General features: G+C 29.7%; 1 protein-coding gene across 7 annotated transcripts in view; it reads right to left on the reverse strand.

Annotated features, from left to right (window-relative positions):
* Positions 1-23981, reverse strand: part of lilli (AF4/FMR2 family member lilliputian) — a 53765-nt gene extending 29784 nt beyond the window's left edge. For 3 of the 7 annotated variants that reach the window (XM_070636294.1, XM_070636297.1, XM_070636293.1), the window contains exons 1-3: positions 23780-23981; positions 20674-21368; positions 1103-1235 (exon numbers count right to left, since the gene is read on the reverse strand). In XM_070636294.1, coding sequence (XP_070492395.1) covers positions 1103-1235; positions 20674-20732 — 192 coding nt within the window. In that variant the 5' untranslated portion in view covers positions 20733-21368; positions 23780-23981. Of the gene's footprint in view, positions 1-1102; positions 1236-1357; positions 1377-2029; positions 2186-8282; positions 8608-20673; positions 21369-23779 lie in introns of those variants that run through there. The other 4 variants (XM_070636300.1, XM_070636299.1, XM_070636295.1 and 1 more) reach the window with 4 other exon arrangements.

Genomic DNA, 23981 nt, shown 5'->3' on the forward strand with positions numbered 1-23981 from the left:
CTTTCCAGTATTTAAATGATTGAATTGAATTTAGCAATATTTGTGTCAAATTTAACGACTTTCCAACATTTAAATGATATAATTGAATTTAGAAGAAATTTAACGACTTTTTAAAATTCAAATTTTTTTGCTCCACTTCGAAAAGTTTTTCGTGATAAAACTAAACTAAATTAATTATTCCTAAGAATTGCTGTCCCAATAAATGTTCAAAAAAGTGGTACAAATCATATACAATAAATGCCGAAACAAAATAACTCATTTCCTAATGAATTATTATGGATTCATGTCAACTAACCTATAAATCAGAATGAATGTAGACAGGCATTAAGAAAACGTGCAAAATAACGAGAACTTTATACAATTCAATGAGTTTCACCATAAGCAATGTAAGTAAATGTAAATAAAGATAGTTGTGAATGAAGTAAATCTGTTCGGGTAACCATGACCTCTACACAATAATTTTTACATTGCGAAGCTTTTTTTTATATTATATTTTGTTTTCCCTCATTCCAGGCAACAAAAATAGAACAAAAATTGAATGAAAAAAAAAAAAAATCCTTCCCCATGACAGGAAGGAAAAAAAAGCATAATTGAAGAGGAGCAATCAATGGATGAGCATCTGGCAACTCAATAGAATTGTTGCTTCCCGCCACTTCACAATTTATTCTCATTATATAGACTTGAGCAGAACAGAACATATATAAAATATCCGACAAAAACATAGATAAAATGCGGATAAGGCCAATTAGAGAACAGTGGAGAAGTAAAGCAAAGCAGTTGAAAATATAAATAAATAGAATCTGTCCGCTTTATTAAATGATTATATCAGAACACCACTGTAGATGTGTAATAGAAACAATACACAAAAAAATAATAATAATTTTTGTGTCACTAGAATATCATTTGAAATTAAAGCATACACCAACATGATGTCTAATCATTTAGAACAAAAAGTATATAGTCTGTGTCTTCGTGACATCGACAAGAAAATTGAATGTTTTGACTTAAAATGTCCATATCAATTTTGGATTCTCGAAGAATCATTGAAATATACGAAACATACGACAATTGGTAAAAAAAAAGGAATAATAATGTGACTCACCTTTACTGGAACTCCAAACAATGGTTGCTGTGGCATGTCATTATCACTTTGTGATTGCCTTTGCATTTGCATTTGCTGCTTTTGTTGTTGTTTGGCTTGTTCACGTCGATCCATTCGTTCATTTTCTTCTAACCTGTAATTAAATTAAACGATAGAAGAAATGGATTTAGATAAATTTTGTATTTGTGTTGTAAATGTTATTGATTTCATTGTATCATATCAATATTATATATATAATAAAATGAATAGTCATACATTGTTTACTGATAATGTTCATACACTCAATTTAATAATCATTAATTCATTTCGATAGAGCTCAATGAAAACCAAACGTAATAATTATAATTTTCTGCAGAATATGAAATCTATTGATTATGACACCAGCTGATAATAACTATTGATGTTGAGATATTTTTTTTCTGTAGTATGTGAGGGGATGAAACTATGAAGATTTGTTATTGAAAAAGTTTATAAACATTTTCATAGTTGAGTTCCCCTGTGATTGTTTTGATTAGCACATCAGGGGTGGAAACTTGAGTTAATCGTTCAGATGTCAGACATTGCAAAAAAGATTCTAAAACTTCACACAAAATTCAAAACATTCAAACTGACGCATTCCAGGGGCGCAGTCTTTCACCTATAAACAACGCCGATCTCCCCTCAATAATACAAAAAAATGTTCAACGGCTTCAATAATTTTATCACTTACTTAATAATATTTTTATCCATATTTAGAATTTAATATCATTTAGAAGTCATTAAGCTTACTTGGTTTTGCCGCATTGTGGCAAACAAAGTGGTCAGAAAATAAATTTAAATCCAAACATAACGAAAAAATTGAATTAATGAGAACTCTTGTTTTATGACCACAAAAAGTCAGTAAGGTATCAAAAGCAATGTATGATTGAAAATTAATGAACCACTGACCGTGACCGGAAGTTTGTTAGAGGTATAATGTTCAACATCTTCTCTTTAACTTTGTATTGTTTTTATTGTTTCCATTCACTTTGCAAAATGGGGTTTTAATTCTATTCACGAGAATTATTGACTTATTTCCGACTTTATTTGCATCTGCAGTGTAGGAGTAAATAAAAAATACTGAATTTTAACTTTTTATCATATGTGAGGATTGACACTTGTATTAATCGTTATTATGAAATCAAAAAATGAAGTCAGAGAAGAAGGAATTTCATAATAAAATTCACAGGAACAGAGTATGGTTCATATGAAATACATTGACATCCAATAATATTCTCTCTGTGTATCCATACACATCGAATTGATATTCCTCATCACCGAAATCAAAATATGTATAATATTCTGTAGTAATAAACAGTATAGTCACACGGACAAAAAAAGTACACAATCACCCATACAGTCATACAATAAAGTGTATAAAATAATAATATTTTGTAATACAACTTTAATGAAAATATTATTGTGATTATGCACATTCCGGAGTAGTTTTTGTTTTAATTTACATGTGAATTGAGCGTATGCAGTAGGAATTGTTAGGAAATTACGTACATCCAGTCACATCCTGAACCTGTGTGCAATTTTCATACTAAAACCCCTGCCAAAACCCCTAAAATCAGATCAAATTATTAGACGTCATAGGTCCACGCCCCCCAAAGCAAAAAATATAAGCCATTTCTTTCAATTACGTTTAATCAACAAACAAAATGATTTTTTTTTTCACTTAACAGCTTTATGTTTTCTGTTTTAATGCGCCACAATATAAACACTATGATTGAGTGTCATAATACAAGTCATACACTCTTCTACGCTTCATAACAGCTGAATTACAATTGACTAAGAACAAATAAAGCAACAACAACAACGAAAACGGCATTCATTTCATTCATTCTGGCACTATCAGAAACAATAATAATAAAAAAGCTAAAAGAATGAGGAAAATAAAATAGTAACAGTAAGTAATGTCATGTATACTCTGTGAATATAAGCACCCTTTCTTTATATATCTATACAGATTATTATATTGTACATTTATTGATCTCCTTTTTCACTTAAAAATCGAATTTTATTAGACTTCTTTGTGGACAGAAAGTCACTGTGAGACAATTGAGTATTGGATTAGAGAAAGTTGTGTTTTATTGGAGGAAGGGGATATAAAGGTTCTGGATTAGAGGTTTTATTTGTTTCTAGATTTTTGAAATTCTCTTTATAAGCAACCGAAGCAGTACAGCTTGTTCACTAGGGTATTGATATGTCGTCGTATTCCCGGTAATACTCGATGTTGCCCTAGCGACACCATGTCTCCTTGGCAAAGTGCCGAGTTAGTGATCGTTCCCAAATGAAGTCTTTGAAGCATCAATTCCAAAAATGTCAATGAGGACTAACTAATTAGGACTAACTACTCAAAGTAATTATTATAATTACTATTAAAAATTATTAATAAGACCTGTAATAAGACAAGCAAACTAGGAATCAATGACACTAAAATCCTCGAAATGGTCAATGACCTCAAGCGAAACATAATGTGAATTGTTGATCTTACGACAAGTTCTTCTAGATTATACTAATAAATAAAATTTGGAGCATGTTATTTTCCATAGAATTTGTACAAAAAGGATGATGAAAGTTGCTTTCCGGATTACTCATTATGAATTTCATGATAAATACTCACAAACATTTAATTGACTAACTTCCATAGAAGCCTCAAAATACGTCATTCATATATTTTACTCCCTCAATGGCAAGCAGTTTGAATAAAATTTTCATTCAAAAAATGCATCATTAAAAATTTTAATAATCTAATAAAATTCCAAACATAGCATAGGACTATGGCCTATAAACACAGCTCTAACATATTATTTATGAACAGTAAAACACAATTAAATTTACCGAGTACAGCAGGTACTTAAGTAAATCGACTTTATATATGATTACTCCTGCTTATGAGATATTATAAAGGATAAGCTTAATGATTATATGAAATTATTGTTATATCCAGTAATAAATATCTTAAGAAAAAACTTTATGATGACTAAGCAATAAACAGCTTGCAGGTATGAATATGAGTAGCTACTTTTATGCAATTTATGAATACGACTGGTAAAGATGAATCAGTTCCAATTTTATATAAAAGTAAACAGAAGCTGAGGATATGAATGTTGTGGCTGTATTGTTTGTTGACAAGCTTTGGTAAGCAATAAAGGTAAATCCAAAATCTAGACTCACTGGATCATTGAGCTAGATCATTTCAATACAATTGACTATGAAATCACAAAAAAAATGTTCAAAATAAATCGATTCTTAAGAATCACTAAAAAGGTCAAGCACACCAATAACTGTATGCAATATAAGAAGAATTAGAGGATACGGAAAAACGAGAGAGAATGAGGAAAAAAGAGAATTTTCTTGCGTATATACATCCCCATAAGGTTAAAATGCAAATAAGCCTTTTTGTCTTTATTGTCTGTAGAACTGGTTCGGTAAGTGATAGGAAAATAGAGAAAATTGACTTAAATTTTTTAGAGGATATTTTAAAAAGCCATAGGGTGGCTTGAAACATGATATAGAATAAATAATAATAAAGAATAAACGTATATTAAGGAGAAGATAAAGCAGCAGCAGCAAATGAAATAGGAATGAGAACGTGTGACAAACACACACATAAAGAAGATAAAGTTAAAAGTTGAATCAACTTGAATAAATGAATAAGAAGAGGAACTAAAAAGAAGAACAAAAAAAAAACCCTCGAAAAGTGTAAAGGAAATGAAGAGAATGCACGAGATTTGTTAGCAGACACATCTGTGTAATATTGGTGTACACAAGATAGCATTTCCAAAAAATTATTAAATCTCGCTCCATCTCATTCATAAAGATCTATAGTTACACATAACATCTTTTCCTTTTCTTTCATCATTCATTATTTTTTGTTTTACTTCTAAATTTCAATTTTTATTTCCATCTTTATTTTGTATCCTCTCCTCATGCTATGAAGAAGCAACAAACAAAGCACGACATTTTAATCTATTCTCTCTCACTCTCTATGTTATTTGTGTCTCTCTCTCAAATTTACAGTAACAGTTTGTATACACAATTATAAAAGACTTATGAGTCGAGTTATGGGCACCTATAATAATATTTAATACCACTTTCCGTTGTGTATACATGAAACAAATACAATCGCATCTAGAAAATCTTTTTTTTTTTTCGCTTTCGTCTTCTTTTTTTTGCCGTTCAATGACGTGCGCATTGAGTGTTTTTCGAAAAATGAATTTTCTAAGCGAAGATATGGGGGCAAAAAAAAAATAAAGCACTACGACCATACAAAGACAGCATCACAGGAGGAAGGAAAAAGAAAGAAAAAAATTAAAACATTGCTAATAAAAATTATTCTTTTTTTGTTGTTGCTTGAAATGCCAGAAGAAGAAGATTTTTTGTAAATTACATTTAACAGAATTACAGAATTAAGAATAGAGATGAAAATCGTCTGGATCAATTGAATGTGTACATTCACATCTCGTTCCAGTATGTACAGTTCTAATTTTAAGAACAACATTTTAAAAGAGGCACACATAAAAAGAAAATCCAGAAAAGTTATCGATTGATGTTTTTTTTTTCTTTCGTTTTTTTGCAGCATGCTATACGGCATTTAGTAGATAGATTGTACACCCACAGTGAATATTATTAGCGAGAGGAAAATGCGAGAACCTTTTTTTTTTTATTAAACATAAAATGCTGAATAAGGAAAGGATAATCTCACACTCAAAACATTATTTTATTTTTCATCATTCACGCTTCTTTTCTCATTAAATATTATCTATTTATTTGTCTGTCTGCTTTTCTTTGTTTTTATTATATTTTGAGGTTAGAAAATTTGTAATTGACCTTTTATGTCAACTTTTAAGGGTTCGTTTGACTTCGTCGTTCGTTTGTTTTGCTTGCTCTTCATGACTTTATGGAGCAACTTAATTATTCTTATTAGATTAATTGATTTTCATTAGAAAATTGTCGATTGAACTTTTGATGTGAGAAATTGAATGAGAAAAAACATTAAATGTCTATGATTCATACAGAACACGTGCAGCACCTAGAAACGCACTTGTATCACTTATTTTTTTTCCTTTCCTTAACTACAAGCCGTTGAAAGAAACAACTCTCTGAATGACACCAATTATCATAAACGATTATTTCAAATTTCACACCGTTTACAAGTCGGAAGTGAGGCTGAAGGAAAAAGGAAATTTTTCTTTATCATAAAAAGGAACGAGAATAGCAAAAAAAAGAACGAATGAAACGAGAGGGAAAAAAAATATCACAGTAAATAGAAATTCCGTTTCATCTTCCGTTTTCTGTCCTCAAATAAAAAAATTCTTCTTGTTCTCTCTCCTTTAGCACACAAAAAAAAAAATGAGAAAAAAACATTTTCATTCTCGAAATGCACAAACGTTGTTTTTTTCGCCTTTTGCTTACTTCAAATCGTGAATGTTTATATATACACATCTTATTAGTAAATCTATATTTAGAATAAGAAGTTTATTTGAAAAAATTCTACTTCATATTGATTTGATGTCGCATCGTATTTGTAAACATTTCTCATACACACTCATACACATGCTTGAGAAGGTTTTTCCTTTATTGAAAAGCATTTTCCGTTTAATCATTTAACTAAAAAAAATTGTGTTTTGCTTACAATGACCTCGCGTGTCCTTTTTATTTCTGTTTTGAGACTAAAAAAACAAGAATGTAAAAAAGTTTTTCCGTTTTTCTTTTTCACTCGTTTCGTCTCATTCACAAATAATATTTGTATGTTATTGGTGTCTATTTGGATGTATGTGAGGAAATGAAAAACTATAACACTCATAAAAATCTGTGCAAAAATGAAAGTTTAACGGCAATCAATTAATGAATGATCATAATATAAATTAATGATAGACAAATGTGTAAGGCAATAAGAAAGAGACAAGAAAAAACTTTGTCATTGTTTGTCATCTTGTTTTTCCTACTCAATAGGACGAGACATAACGCAAGAAAAAAAAAGTATGGTAAAAGGATTAAAAATGGATTACAGGACAAAGGAGAGAAATTCATTCATCATTCCATAGAAAGCTGGTGCGACGAGAGAAGAAAAAAAAAAGTTAAAAAGCAAAAATGTCCCTAAAGCTATTCCGGCAAACGGTTGTCGACGACAGTAGAAGAGATGAGAAAAAAAAATTTTTTTTTTTTAAAATATATTAAAAACACCTGTACAGATGAATATTGCGATCCACAAATTTAATTTTTTTTCCTCTCTGTAATAAAGTAAATAGTGGTGGCACGGGGAGACGAGGAGAGACAATTAGCAACAAAAAAAATTTGTTTAAATAACTAAGTGCGGTGGAGATTTACAAAACTTTGATTTATTTGAAGACGAAAATTTCTGTTTCGTTAGTAAAACGAAGAATTATCACGAAAAAAAATGTTTGTTTAGTCTCAGACTCTCTTCTGGACTGTTTTGACTTTTATTCCAAGACTTAAGTCTCTTTCGAGAGAGCTAAAGTTGTTTTTTTAGTGGAAATATTGAGGTTAAAATTTACAAGTGATGCAGCAAGAAAAAAACTTGAGCAGATCAACAAGAAGCTACTTTTATTGACAAACCATCTGAACCAAATTCGATTTTGGACTTTGCTTTGAGTGTAAACAAGCCAGAACGAATTTATACATCAACAGGAAAAAAAAAAAAACATTTGTCTAAATTTTCATGGTAATATGGACGCGCTTGATTTTATAAAATTTGAAAATTAAGTGAAAATATGTTAGAAAAATTATTAAACGTTCTAATTGATCAGCTTATTTTGAGATTATAGAAGCTGTGACGTCAATCGCTTAGAACGTCATGGATTTTTGATGTGAACAACAACTTATCACTTGTATGAATCATAAAGTATGTGAAAATATTGACTAGTATATATGTGGTCACTCGTGACTGGCAGACAAGCATATAAACATACAAATGAACAAACACGGACATTTTTCTTTAAGAACTTTGCAATTAAAAGATATTTTGTCATAAGAGTAGCCCTAACAGACAAAGAGCATGCTTTCATGGAACAGCAATACCACTAAGGTGCCTAAACGTGCTCTTTGTCTGTTAAAGAAGTTCACAATAACAGACTATCTAAATGTTATGTCTAAGTCAATTAATTACTCCAAACTTGCTTTTTAGACTCACTTAATTTTGATAACAATCTACTACAATCCTGATAAGACAAGAATCCATTATCTTTCAAATATTTTATCTGGAGCGTCCAAACCTATCCGAACAAATTTATCTTCGTGAAGTATAAAAACATATCTTGACTTCTATGTATGTTTTTTAATTGTAATTGTATGGCGATAATTTTCATTTCAATTCAAATATGCGTCGCGGTTTTCACTAAACAATATTTGTTTTATATCTCTTGCCTTCAAAAACAACAAAAAAAGAAATGAAAATTAAAAACTTTTTTCTTCATTCATTAAAATCCATATATATAAATATTCCAGCCACTTGTGTTTATGATTCTCATGATTTCCATTTTGTTTTGTTATCAAAACCAAAACACTCTTTTGTTTTCTCTTTTTACTCACAATTCAATCGACTTAAGCACTTTAGTTATTACGAAACTGAAAATATATAGCACTCAATGCAAAAAATAAAATAAAATGTGTCTCTCTCTCTCTCACTTTTCTCGCCTAAAAAGCCACACGTAGAAAAACAATACATTGATATTGTATAACTATGTATATAAATATTTTTTTTGTGTATAAATATATATATATAAAAAATTGAGCTCATAATACAAATGTAAGATCGACAAGCAAGTCAAGGCAACATTGGGTATAAAAGTAAATTTTCAAATTGCAAGAAAATAATTTTTTTTTGAGGTTTAAATGAAAAACGTAACACGATTTGATACTTTTCGCTTGTTTGCCGTTTACTTTCACCAAATACTTTTTCTACCGTATAATATACATACAATAAACGATTTGTTAGTAACTTACTCGACATGATGTGTTGATGAGATATTTTTAAAATTAGAATAAATGTTTTTTTTTTCTCTGCTGTTATTCACACTTTACTTTTAGAAGAGAGCATCTTCTTCTACATCATCTCATGATTATCTTCCTTGTTTCAAATTAACGCTGAGTAGATTAAGAGGAATGAAATAGACGGTAGAATAAGAAGATGAGATGAAGTTTTTAATATATATTATTATTGCATGGTAATGTAGGAAACTTATTGATTTGCTCATAAATAACCTTTTGAGATAATTTGAGATCACTTGTATATATATATAATGCTAGTTTAAGTAAATAAACATATTACATTACAGAGTTGTCGACATAGTCAATATTTTTTTGCACGTTGCCTTTGTATTTTCTTGGAAATTTTGAGTACTTTACCCTCTAGACAGCAATTATTTAAATATAATGCGTGTTGCACAATCTTTACAAGCTACAAAACATGCGTATGGACGATGATCTCGTGAAACTGGAATTGCTGTGCAATAATCCGGCGAACGGTAGCTTTTTGCGTCATTGAAGACTATTCGGCACCAAATGACATTGTGTTTTACAACAATAACATAACATAAGAGAGTGAGAGTGTACACATTAAAATTAGACAAAAGGACACGAATCAATGGACCTTAATTTTTTATGAATTGAAGTGCTTTCGAAAAAATCGTGTTTCAGCTTAAAAATAATTGTCGTGTACAAACGGTGCAGCACTGGCACCCATAAAAATTAGCACATTTTTAAAATGCTGACAATAAAATAAAGCTAAATGAAAGATAAATTGTGGGTTTGTGGAGTAAAATACACGAGTTTTAATTCGTGAAGAAAATGTGCAATTTTGTTGAATTGTTATGTGAGGAATTTTAGTGTCGTTGCTCATGTCTGGATTAAATGTGATTTAGTTTATTTGAATTAAATCATGATGTCGATTGATTTGGATTTAACCATTAGAAATTAATGAGTTGAATCAGTTAATGGCTATGAAAATGGAAGTAAATTAAATAAGTCATCGCACTCATATGCTCAGATATGTATTCATCGACATAAAACATTCTAGCACTCAATAAAAAAACTCAATTTTCCACCTATTAAACCACAAAATAAAAAATCTAAAAATCATCTCATATTCAACAATTCAATTAAAAAATCTCATCAAGCCATAACAATATCTGTTCAAGATCCTTTTGTGTCTATTGAAGACAACCACGATTTTTATTTTATTCAACAAGGACAATCTAAACAAAGACTTATCTCATCATTTAAAATATTTTTTGCTTCATTTTCAAAAGCTTAGTATGAATTTTTTTTAAAAGCATTCTCAACTCAAGTGTCTTTCCCCCCCGGTAAGTTGTTTGCCTCTCGAGACAACTCTGTTGCATTTCATAATGAATGAGCCTTTAAGGCGACCAAGAAGAAGAAAAAATAATTTTTTAAGTAATTACTCAAATGGCTAATTGATGTTATATGATCTACAAACGCACTAATATAAGAAGAACTAACCACACAAAAAGCAATAAAATTTTATAAATTTTTTATGATAACGATTAGTAAGGTGAGCGTGAAGCTCAATTAAAAATATGCAAAGCTTGAATATATTTTTTGTTGTTGTTGTTGTTACTAACCATGAATTATATAAAACGAGTTTGTTTCATTAAATGAAATTGTCCAATCTTCAACCTTTAATTATGGTACAATTAAATTCCTTCAAGTTAATTACAATGATTAGAATATTTCATTTGGTAAAAATGAGGCAAGAAGAGCTTCACGTCCATAAGAGAGAGAATATTGCATGAAATAATAAAATTAGTTTTATGAACCTTATTCACAAATGTTTAAGTCATGCACAAAATGTAGAAGACAAAAAAAATATGATGATTATTAGAGGTTAAGCATTGTTGATATATTCATACTCATCCGATTTGTTAAATGGAGTTTATGATGTTGGTATAATCACGAAAGGGAGCAATAAACCCTTTTTCCTGTTTCCACATTCATTCAACCCCAATTTTTTTTTTCCTTTCCTTTCTTTTCTGCTCTCTTTCATACTTTTTTTTTTGTGTGTGGCGCTCTTCTTCTTCTTTTTCCTCATCTACGACACACAGCCAACAACATAGTCAGTTAGTCGATGAGTGGATGGATAAAAAAAAAAGAAGAAGAAATTTAGAAGCATTTATTCGACATCCATTTACATTTTTATTCAAAATAACATGCTGTTTCAATGATTATGGGAAGATGTGCTCGTTCTATTGCAATTTTCTTTACCCTCCTCAATGAAAATCACCAGAAAATTTCTTCTTCCTCGATTTTTTTTCCCTCTCTCGATATTTTATCATTGTGTTGCGAATTTTTAAGTACGTAAAAAAAGAAAAGTCGGAATAAAGATTGAGAGAGGCACAAAAATAAAAAAAAATAAAAGTTTCAAACAAATACAAAAAGTCATATGTGTAAAAGAATTTCCTTTCGATTTTGTGGTTTCCTCATTGGCATAATACGGAAAAGAAAAGCAATTTTTTGTGTATCCCCCCCAAAAAAAAATTGGCGTAGAACAGTGATGGGCAACCCACGATAAATCATAGTAGTAAGTTTGAATCGAAACCGCACACGGCATTCAGTTTATAGCATTTCCAAGAATTTTTGGCTGCACACTAGAGTGCTACCAGTGGTGTAACCAGGGAGGGCCATTAAGGGCACGGGCACCCCTCTGAGAATCGGAAAACCGTTTATTTTGTAAGGTTTTTTCAAAAAATTTCACAAAAATAACCGACGAGCTCCCATAAAATTTTCTAGCTACTCCCCTGAGTGCCACGACACACAAATTACCCACCACTGTCGTAGAAGCTTCTCTTCATATTGTAAATACAGAAAAAAAGGAAGAGGAACATTTTTATGGCTTCACTATTTAATGCTTATTAAATTAAGTATCAATTATGGTTCTGTTTGATCTATAAAAATTAATAGTGATAAATTTTTTTACACTAAGAATGGCAATAAAATGTCGAAAAGGAAAGAAAAAAAATATTTCGACATGCCTTCACATATTCGTCTACATTAATAATAATATTATATTTTATTCTTACAACGATAAACTTGAGCACGAGCATTTTATTAAACAAAAAGAAAAAAACGTTTTTATAGAATTGTGTGTATGAATGTATAGATATTCAGACTTGTTGACATTGTTCATTGATGTGTATAAATATTTTTCATTGCAAGCTTTTTTTAATTTTGTTTGTTAAACTTGTGCAAAAAATAAAAAAAATGTAAAATAAAAGAGAAGAAGAACAAAAAATTGGAAGCGCTTATCGCGCGCTTAAAATGTAACACACGTTTTTATGGGTCAGCGAAAATGTCTTGTCTCTTGATGAATAAAACAAAGTGGATGAGAAAATGAAAAAAATCGTCTTTTGCTATCATTAATTGTTAAATTGAATGTTTAAGATAATTTTTTTTTATTGTAGATTTTTCTACTTGGGTGTTTTGAGAGAGAACGAGAGAGAATAAATGTTTGTAGCTTGTCTGAGAGATTAAATTTTCTCTTTTAAGTAGTTTTTTTTTGGAATTGAAATGTTCTTATGCTTCCTTACATTTAGGAATGTATCTAGACAAATCGTTATGATTCCATTTGAACTTTTAATGAATTCAGAGTACAAGAAAATTTCAGATTTTTATTTGAAATTGTAGAATTTTTGAGACGGCCAAAGAATTCATGGAAGTAAGCTGTTGACAGACAGTTTTGCGTGTAGTATTGGAAATTGGCAAGCGTTAGCTGAGGATAATGTTAGTTTCAGGCGACATCTGATAGGGCATGAATCACAATTGATCTGTACGGACTCTACGCAAGTAGAAATTTTAGGGGCGTCTTTAAATGTATTAAACCATTTCAGGAACAGAAATTTAAAGCTTAGTAAGGATTCTCAATTTCATTTTGAATTTATTTCAAATATGTCAATTCATTTTAGCTAAATTGGATAAAGTAATATAAATTATAAATTAGAAATCAGTAAAATTTACTTAAAAATTGAAGGTTCAAATCCTTAAATTCATAATCTTTGTGTTAGAAATTCATTACTAATGTAAGATTTTTTGAAGAGTTTAATAAAAGACAAAACTTAATACATTTTACTCTCGTTTTCTTTTTTTCCAATCAACCAATTAAAGATGACTGCAAAATTGAATTTTTTTTTCACAGACACATAAAAAAGCAAGCTAAACTATAAGAAACATCAATAGAAAAAAAAATTACTCATCAATATTCAAGGAGATCAAAAAGTAGACAATGAGAAGAGAAATTCACGATAAACGTGAAATGCATTGTAGCATTACAAATTACTAGGTAGCAATATCAATGTTTAGTTATAAATTTTTAATATTCAGAAAAAAAACTAGACTAGAATGGAAGGAGAAGAAAACTTTGAATATAAAGTAATTTTTTTTTTGTGCCACTGAAACTGTACATATTGTGCATATATGATGAATTTTTACTACTTTTCAATGTTGAATAAATTTCTCCTTAATTTTATATTTCTTTCCTTTCTTTTCCTCCTCAATATATATGAAATAACACATGTAAGGATAGAAAAAATATCCATTGACTGTCATTTACAGACTACAGCTATAAGGTATATTTGAAAGTAGGAGAGAACGAAGGAGGAAGAAAAAAAAATTATAATATGAAATAAAATTCATATGAAATTGAGTCATTGAAAGGAATGTTGAGGCAAAACTTTAATGTCTAGTTGTGTTGGTGAACAATGGATTTTTTTTTTTCTTTTCTTCACAACACTCGTGCCTTCCATAAAACTTTTTCGTTAATTAATTTCACAAACAATATACGGATTGAAATATATATTCAGTTCCAAGATCTCGGTCGTTTCATTCCTTATCTAATCTAATCTTTTTTTAAAAAAATTATAAAACTTTTCAAGACCATTATATCTTCACTTTTCGCACAGCTAAAAAACATTCTGTCCATTGTTTTAACTTAATTTTTTTCAACATCAACTTCATTTTCATCCATAAATAGAATAAACTCAAGAGAAAGAAAGAGAGCCAAAAAAGTTTGCTGCTTGAATGGCTATTGGCATAACAAATATAATCATGTAATCAGTCAAAGATTCAAACGGTATGGTTTATAAATAGAAACGAGTAAAATTTTATTCCAAATTGATATAACTTTTATTTTTACTGCTGTGATACGAGGCATTTGTGAATGATTATTTTAAGGAAGAGAAAGATGAAACATTTAGACCCTTTTTTTTAGGATGTTGTAAAGAATAATTTCTGAGAACTTAAAGGGTGACTCAAATGATAATTTTTTTTGAACTTTTTTTATGAGGAAATTTGATCGCCATTTTTATTATATCTGAATATCCAGCTGAGATATGAGTAACATTTTGAGATTTAGTAAGTTATTGAAGTAGATTGCCATGAAGTCTAAGGGATATTGATGAAATTGTTTTCATGTTATGGTCCAGAGTTTAGAGATTGACATTAAAGATTAAAGATTGAAATCTAGGTATTGTACCAAAATTTCTGACTAAATTGCTACTCTGAGGAATGAGAGTGGCTACGTTTTTAAGGACATGGCTGTAAATATTCCTTTGTGGCTCTGCCTTAGTCTTAGCATTGTATTTAGAAGACTCTACTCCAAATGAAGATGAATCAATATTCCTACCTAGCATGAATATAAATTAAGCTGTTCCACTGCAAATCTCCGTTAATAACCCAATTAAAAATGTCTGACAGCCCAGATTAAAGCAAATTCCCAACCAAACTCAAGTTCAAGAACCAAATTCAAATTCTTTTGTTGATATATTCAGATTTTGTCGAGTGGTATATCCTTACATGTTCAGCACAAGTAAAATGATATCCTTACATATAAAACTCTGATGAAGAAATATATTTCAATTGTAAAAAACGAGAATAAGAAAAAGGCACACAAAAATATTTTTATATCCATATCAACACACGCTTACATGAGACATAATAATAATTATATAACCAAATTGTTATGTGATATCAGAATGAATTTTTATGCGTCTGTCTCATATTAATCATAATAATAATAATAATAATTTTTTTGTGTCAATAAAATAAAAAATCTTTCATGTCTTGAAGGAATTCTAATGAAAAGTCGTAAAGAATGGTCAAGGACAAGTTCAAAACGCGCTCTCTTGCAGAAAATAAAAATAAAAAATACAAGAAATACACATAGACATAAGTAAAGACACTAAACGAGTCTCTCTTGTTGCCAAAGCTTAAGTCTATACACAAATATAAAAGTCAAAATGCGAATTTACCGTTTTGAAACTTTTTTTTTTTACTTCATCTGATTGCCAAGTCGTAAGCAATGTGAAATACACAGTCGAATGACAACATTTATGCATTAGGCATCATAATTACATTATATTAGCAATACTTTCTACAGTTTATTTAATATTTTATTAAGATTTTTATAGGAATGTTGTCCCCAAATGGATCATTAAATGACGATCATCAATTAATAATGAACTTGATCAATATCTCATCTTAAATACATGTAAAAGCACATTATAGCCCTAAATGGGATGTGGCTAGCCATCTATCAATTGTAAAACAATAAGTTGATGTCCTACATTTCAATTGGAATCAAATACAAAGCCGTAGACAGCCTTGAACTACTTCTTACATAGTTGAAAATGAAAAAGAGAGAGCTACTGTAAAGATTGCGCAAGTGACCACGAATGACGAATGTGGAGTTTTTATTTTTTAACATTTTTTAAAAAGATATCTCTACAATGTTATGGTATAAAGTGGTGGATATTTGAGTGTACAGAAAATTTTAACACATTTCTATGGCAAAAAAATTGAATTTCATTTTGTAAATTCTCTTTTGTGGGTTTTTTGTTCAATGGTTGACTTAGCTACCTAGGTGTGGATGTTGTGTGTTAAGAATGTGATGAGATATTTTTTGTAAAGGAATTTCAGGTTTTCGAGGTTTCAAATTACAATCATGGTAAGTTGCTGGCTAGTCGGAGTAAACTTGAGAACTGAAATGAATGTGTGGCTTAATGGATTTTTGTGGTTTAGTGAGTCAATGTTGGAATTAAATGGATGTAAGGTTGACTTATTGAGGTTTTCAGCAGTTTAAGCAATATGGGATCAAAAACGAACCAAATCTCTATTTCTTGACTCTTTTCTAACTTCAGAAATCTTGTTAATCAACTGTAAATTGAAGCAACATCTAGAAAAGCAGATCTAAAGGAATTCATGAAGGTCGTTGAATTCATTCTGAGCAATGAACACTTAATCTTATTTACTGATGACATGTTGTCATCTTAAACACATTCCAGACATTAATTAGTAGGTATGTAGCAGTAAATCTTGAGCAACATCCAACAAGGCAATGATATTCAGTCTATAAAATTCTAAAATGCCCATAAATTCAATCAAATCTATCAATCCTGGCCCAGAAATACCAAAAATTATCACAAAGTAGCTTAAAATAATCACGATAACCATATAAAAGCTCCAAAAAACAATGATAAGCTTATCATCTTATCAGCATTTATACGGTCGTATAAATAGAAATAACAATTAACTTCCAATAAATTCGCAATTTCTATAGAAATAGTTCAAAGCAAAAATTAGCCTGCAACTTCAATGCCACATATTTTTTTTTTCCTCCTCCTTCAATTCTCATCACATGACATTCATTGCTCCATGGGTATGAGGCTAAGTAACTTATACTGTATTTACACACCACACTAGCTAAATATGAAACAAGCTGAAGTTTATTGCAAAAAAAAGAGAAAAAAACTAGCGGAAACAAATCAATTTGTTTATGTGTCGGAAGCATGAAATAGCAACAGCACCTAGAAACAACTTTTTCAAAAAAAATATAAACACTTCCATTTCGTTATTTTTAAAATAAAAGAGACTTTGCGATTTAAATATTGCAACGACGTAAGTAGGTATGAAGAAGGAATGTAAAGCATATATAAATTTATTATTATCCAGCGAAATGGTTTTTTATATTTTTTTCTATTTTTGAAGTCGCATGCATTTTCTTGACTACATGAAGTTTACTTTATTATTTCGCTAACTGTTTTTTTTTATCGAGAAATTCCACAGGGTTGGTGACCGTAATATTCTTTAAGCTCTTCTCTTTCTACTCAGTTTTTTTATGTTTAAAATAAAACTAGCAATTTTAATTTGCTACTTTACAGCTTCTTTACGTAACAAGAAAAACTTTACGGATATTTCCGTTTAACGAAAGAAAGAATCTCAGCTACCCTAATTATTAGACAATGTTACAGCCTCAAGCAAATTTTCAATGTATTTGTTGTGTAATAGTCGAAAAAAAAAAAAAGGTAAAAGTTAACTATTCGATAATCATTCAGAAATATCTCAATGTATGTGTGTGAAATGCTTTCGCTTTTAAAAAAAAAAATTTGCTATAAGGCATTTTATATTTTTTGCTTCACTTTTTTTTCGGAAACAGCTTTTCAACTCGGAATTCGAAAGCGGTTTGAATGCATTTTAAAACAAAAAAAAGAGAGAATCTCTTTGATGGTCAATGGCATTCGAAAATTTTTATTGGCCTTTGGATAGACATTCAATATTCACATATCGGCTGGGGTATTAAATTATTCCGCAAGGTCATTTCTCTTAATTAATCGAAATCATTTCAATTGGAATTTAATAATTGGAATCTTGATAGAGAGGAGGATCAAGTCCTGAAGTTGAGAATATAGGCATGGAAACTTCTAATGGATCTTGCCACATATAGCCTACCAAAGGATCTTGGAACAGGTCATGAAAGTCGAATAAGTTAAACAACTCTAAATAAAATCAAAATTCAAGTGAAAATTCAAAATTCCCAAAAATAACGGTCATATTAATTTCAAATTTCGGTGCAAATCAACAATCATAGAAGTTGCCAACATCAACAACCAACCAGATCACCAGACATACATAGTCAAGATAATAATCACAAATAGTCTAATACAGAAAAAAATAAGTAACATGAGAGACCGAGAGACATCAACATCATCGTAATACCATAAGCGGAAGATAATGATGAGTTGTAAAAATGGTACTTGAGTGTAGAAGCATATATAATACACTTCGTAAGAGTTATGAAAGCATAAAAATATATATACAATCGAGCAATATTAATAGAAGTAAGCAGATAAAGTAATTGAAGCGCATTTGCATTTGAATGTTTTGGTTTCATTATTAAAGCTAATTAGTATTTAATTATGTAACATGTCAGATTAAATCGACCTTGAAAGAGCTTTCGAAAAAAAACAAATAGAAATAATAATTCCATTGGAACCACGAAACTGCACTGGAATTTCACAAGACATTCCTAAACCCAAGCAGCATTGGTCAAGTTGCATGCATCATCACAATTCAGATTTAATTTGGCCAGTAAATATGCGGCAGAGGAAAGAAAGAAAAAAAAAAAACTAAAAAAATTCCCCCTTCAACAAGTTAACACGATCATGAGCATGTATGAGTACAGTACTTGCCATATCTATGTGTATATATCACCCGACATTGATCATAACACTTTATTTTCGTTGTACTTCTCTCGTTTCTATTGAATCTCACACATTTTTTGGTGAACTTTTCAATCAATAATTGATACCGGATGTAAGTCAATCATTGGAGCCAACATGACGTCACAGCATGCTTTATATTTCTCTTGTGCCGATTTGGTTTTCTCGCGTAATTTTTTCAACTAAAAAACCTGTTTGTAAATGAATTGTAGATTTTTTTTTTTGGGAAGCATGAAATTCTCATTTTTTTGTGCCTCTCACATTCTCTCAAACAGCAATTTTGTTAGTTTATTTTATTATTTTGAATGCTTTTTCGCTCTATTTGATATGCTTTTTCTTTTTCACTAATTGATGCAGTCTTTAAGCCAATGAATTTCTCATTATTTTATTGATTTTTGTAATCTATTGGAACAATTCATTATGAAAAACTTTTGTAATCGATATTATGGACAGGTTCTGATTATTGGTTGTCATTTAATGTTGATGGCTTTTTGGGAAATTTATCTTGTTTTTAAACGCTTTTCATTCATTTTAGTTATGGGAAGTTGTTTAGTATTGAGGGTACTTGTGGATTACGTTATTGAAATTTAGGGTGGCATGACTTGCATGGGTAGTTAGTGACTAGTAAGTTAATAGAGACTAGATTACTGCAAAAGGCTTTCCAGATGTCTCTATTGCTGATTCTATCATCTAGTTTTTACATATTATCCGTTATTGCATCTAACTGACTGGCATGAATAGTGTCTTGGTTGTAAAAAGAGTTGAACACTGAGAATAGTCTCGATACCCTTCTATCTACTGGATATGAGTTAAAATATTCTATTTGCTTATCTAGGTACCAGTGCATTTAGACCTTCATCACCGAAATACCTCCAGAATACTAATTGGTTATCCAAAAACATCCAAAGTACCAAATTTTACAATAAGTTGCACACAAACCCCTTAACTGACTGTCTTAAGCCATTTTCAATATTTCAACAAACTTAAAATAAATATCATGTCAAGGACTTAACTCAAAATCTGAACTTCTTCTTAGTCCACAAAATACTAATTTCTATGTAAAACTATTTAAACATCAAGTTTAAAATAGTTTCGTGAGAATCTTTATTGATTGTCAATTATAAGCTCATGAAATGCTCAAATTACAACAAAATTAAATGCCAAATGATAGTATCCACGAAAAAAACGAAGGTCACAATCCAACACCAATAATAAAATAAGAAAAATGCAAATTATTTAAATATTAATTTGAGAGATGTTAACTTGGATATAGAAGCACTTGCTGATAATCTCATCCATTCTCATTGAAAAATAAATTATTAACCGATGTACATCTTTTTTTCTCCTTTATTTCCCTAATTTGTATTAATTTGCACCGAGCAAGTAGTAGAGACAATTTCATATTTATCATCTGCTCACTCATACAATAGCTCAATTCATCCCATACACATATAAACACAGCGAAAAAAAGATTTGTGAATAGAAGAAAACATTGGCTCACAAACACTATCAAGTTCATCAATGAGACGATGGAGAATGTGCAAAAAAAAAAAACAACAATATAATTGTGACGAAGAAATGAAAAGAAGAAATAACGTCGATGTCGGTACAAAAAAAAAACTACACACGTTTTTTTTTATTTCATACGGGGTAAATGTGTGGTTGAATAATATGTGCGCTGAGGGAGTGAGACATTTCGATAGACAATAAAGCTAGCATAAATTGGGCAACTGACGAAAGCGCAATTTTCTATGAATATCGAGGAATGTCCAGAATGTTGGACACGAGTAATTTTTGGTACGAAGTAAGCAGTTGATGTAGATAGACCAATTACTTCCTATTTCATGTTCACACAACCCTAAAAAATTGCAAAATAATGTTATCAACTAGTAGAATCTGTCTCACAGACACACAGTCACATTGTGGCTCAAATTGTCATCCATTAAGTATGCGTTCCACCAAAGTATGTGGATATGATTTCTAGTTGTATTAATGAAATTTTTATTTTATTTTACTCACCAAGGTTTTTGTGGTTTTTTCATTTCAATATCAGGATAAAATTTACTATTCTTTTTCATTCTGCTACATTCTTGTTACGTCGTAATATGGTTTGATTGATGACTGAATGACTACCAATCATCCTTAATAACTGGATTGGGAATCCAGCCGTTTATGAAATTATCCAAGTTTTACAAATAAAAATTTTTTATTTTATGGTTCACTATGCCTTATTATTTTATATATATCTTGTAATCAATATTTGATTTTTTTTTTCCACTTCCTTCTCCTTATGACTATTTTTTTTTTCTTTTCTTTGTTATTGATTAAATTATATTTATATCTTCACTTATAATCACTGGGATAGAATCTACTTGATGTTATTCATATGATGTTACACATATATTAACTACTTGCTCATGCAAATTAGGCAAATGATTTATTTCCTTTTCTTATCATTAATTATATTATTTTTTTTTGTTGTCATCATCACTATAAAATTACTATTTTTTTTTTACATTGCACGACTTTTCATTTATTAAACGATTTTTTGGGGGTAGAGAAATAAAAATTGTTGCTCCGTTTCCAGAAGTCCTCAAATAACTTGAGTATCAGCGATGCTTATTCCACAAAACGGAACAAAAAATGGTTTATAATATTTTTTAATCACCACTGTGACTTTATTTTTTGCTTTTATTTTATTTTCTCTTAAATTTCTGCATTGAAATGTGACATGGAAAGAAAGAAGAAAAAATAATATTATTTATTAAATATGTTGGGTAATTTCCATCGAGTAGTAGTTTTTTTTTTGGATTCTCTAATTTCATGCATTTCGTGGGAAAAACCAATTGAGTAAGCATCAGAGGTACTTAAAGAATAAGTAAATAAGAAGAATTATTAATGACATAGATTGAATGTATTAGTTATAGTTTTATTTTTTACTGAGAGCGCATCGATTGTTTTCGTTTCATTTTCGAGCTTTTTTTTTTGCATCGTTTAAATATGGGAAAAATGAGAAGTGAGAAACTGTTGTTTTGCATCTGTGATGAAAGATTAGAAAAGTTTGATGAAATTTTTACAGATTTATATCAAATGTGTGAAATTTTACAATTGATAAGATCTTGATTGCATCAATTAGTGATGCAGAAAATTGTGAATAAAATCATGTTTACATTAATGATTCGAGAAAGTCTAGAAAACTGATGTGACTTTGCATCAATGATGCTAATCAAGTTGAAGAGTTTGCATCAATGATGCTAGTCGAGTTGAAGAGTTTGCTTCAATGTTGCAAGTTGGGTTGAAAGGTTTGCATCAATGATGCTGATAATTTCATTTGCTTTCGCGTCTTAGATGCTAAAATTATAAAAAATTGTAGTTTGCTTCAGATATGCCAAAATATGTAAATTAATTTTAATGATGCAAACAATAGAAAAAAATGATGCAGAAAACGACTAAATTTGCATCATTGATGCAATCTTGGCCTACTCTTTGACATGATGCGAACTTCCCAATGATGTTCACTCATTCTGCATCTTTGACACAATACTTCAATTCTTATATAAATTATAAAACTCATTCAATGACGCAAACAAACTTAGTAAGTATTCAATTTCACAGGTCAAAAATTACAATGCAAACCATTCCCCAAAAAAACAGAAAAAAAATCACTCGTTGCTCAAATTCCACTCATTTTTCTCTTTTTCTTCCACAAAAAGAACCAACACAAGAAGCATGAAAAAATAATGAGTAATAAATTTGCATCCAAAATTAAATAAATTTTTTTTTTGCCTTCCTTCACGACACAAAAACGAGAGTCTAGCTCATAATATAATATGTTTACTTAATTTATCAAGTCATACCGATAGCATTTCATGTTCTACACTCATTTTTCAGACTCAATTTATTTGATCAACTTTAAAAGTTATTAAAAATGTCGATTGTTGGCAATATATGAAGCGAAATTAAATTGATTGGAATAGTTTTTAGTCATTCTTAAATGGGATACAGTAGTAAAGAGAGACATATAGCATAATGTTTCCATTAATGGATATTTTAGCATCGCGAACATTGAATATGAAAGAAAAAAAAATCTATAAGTCTGGAGTTGAGAGCTTAAATGAGTCCTTTCATTATGCTTTATGTCCATCAACACTTGAACTTTTTTCATAGACGATTAATATAATATAAATATTTTTTTGTTACACAACTACGTGATAAAATGAGTGCATAGATATAGGGAAAATTGATTTTTCTTTTCCCTTTCACGTCTCCATCATCAGATGTGTTGTTGTTGCTCTCTTCTTACGTTCAATTTCTGTCGTCTGTATGTGGGAGTGTATAACGGTGTAGTATTTGTATGAGTGTCTATATTCCGTACGTACAAAATATAAAAAAAAATCTATATATACAGATATATCATGGATTTTCCATCATCTCTTGCCTCGCATGGTGTCGTCGGGTTATTTTAGCAATGAAAAATTATTCCTTTGTTTTCATTCAATTACCCCCTTTATATATTTTTCTTTGAATCTGATATTATTTCATTTGTCCTCGATAATAAATTTTCATTTTTTTTAATAATACTATACATACAACATGATAAAGAGTATGTATTTACTCTGTAGTAAATGAGAAAAGCGGGTATGTCCTTGCGGAAAAATTAGTAACTGATACATTTCATTATTAATGGATTAAAATAATAATCAAATCTATTAAATTGTGTAAGCGAGATGGAAAGAAGGAAGGAAAAAAAATTAACTCTGGATGTTATGTGAAATATAAAAAAAAAAATTGAGAAAAAGAAAAAGAGCGAAGCAACGAGTCAGGCAGCTGTGAGAATATAATAAGAAGTTGTACATGTAATTTCTTATATTTTTTTAATGTCTTGAATGTGTGTTACTTTTTATATACATGAATTGCGACGAAGGAAGTATCAAAAGTTGCTTTGCTTACTCAATTGATTTCAGTTCTTTTTGGACATTAACGATATTTAATTTTGATAACTGAGTTTGTAAATTTTAATTAAATTAATTAGTTTTTATGGACGAAAATGCAACACTCTTTTTATTTCCAAATTTTTTTTTTCTCTCTCTCTCTTTTCTTCTGAAGAAATTTCTATTTTTCTTACACTTTTTTTTTTCACTCGATTCACACTAACAAAATTTTTTTTTGTTAATTTTTTATAAAATTGTGATGCTTTTTTGATTATCCTTGATAATTATGTAATAACCGAATGTTTATACTATAAATTGGAGCAATTATTAGGTTTGAAAACGAACGATTTACAGTAATTATTTATTTTTATTCTGGCATCTTATTTCTTATTTTCA

Source organism: Chironomus tepperi, unplaced genomic scaffold (assembly GCF_022539635.2).
Source record: "Chironomus tepperi strain 1889 unplaced genomic scaffold, CSIRO-AGI_Ctep_v1 contig_123, whole genome shotgun sequence".
Classification (NCBI taxonomy): Eukaryota; Metazoa; Arthropoda; class Insecta; order Diptera; family Chironomidae; genus Chironomus; species Chironomus tepperi.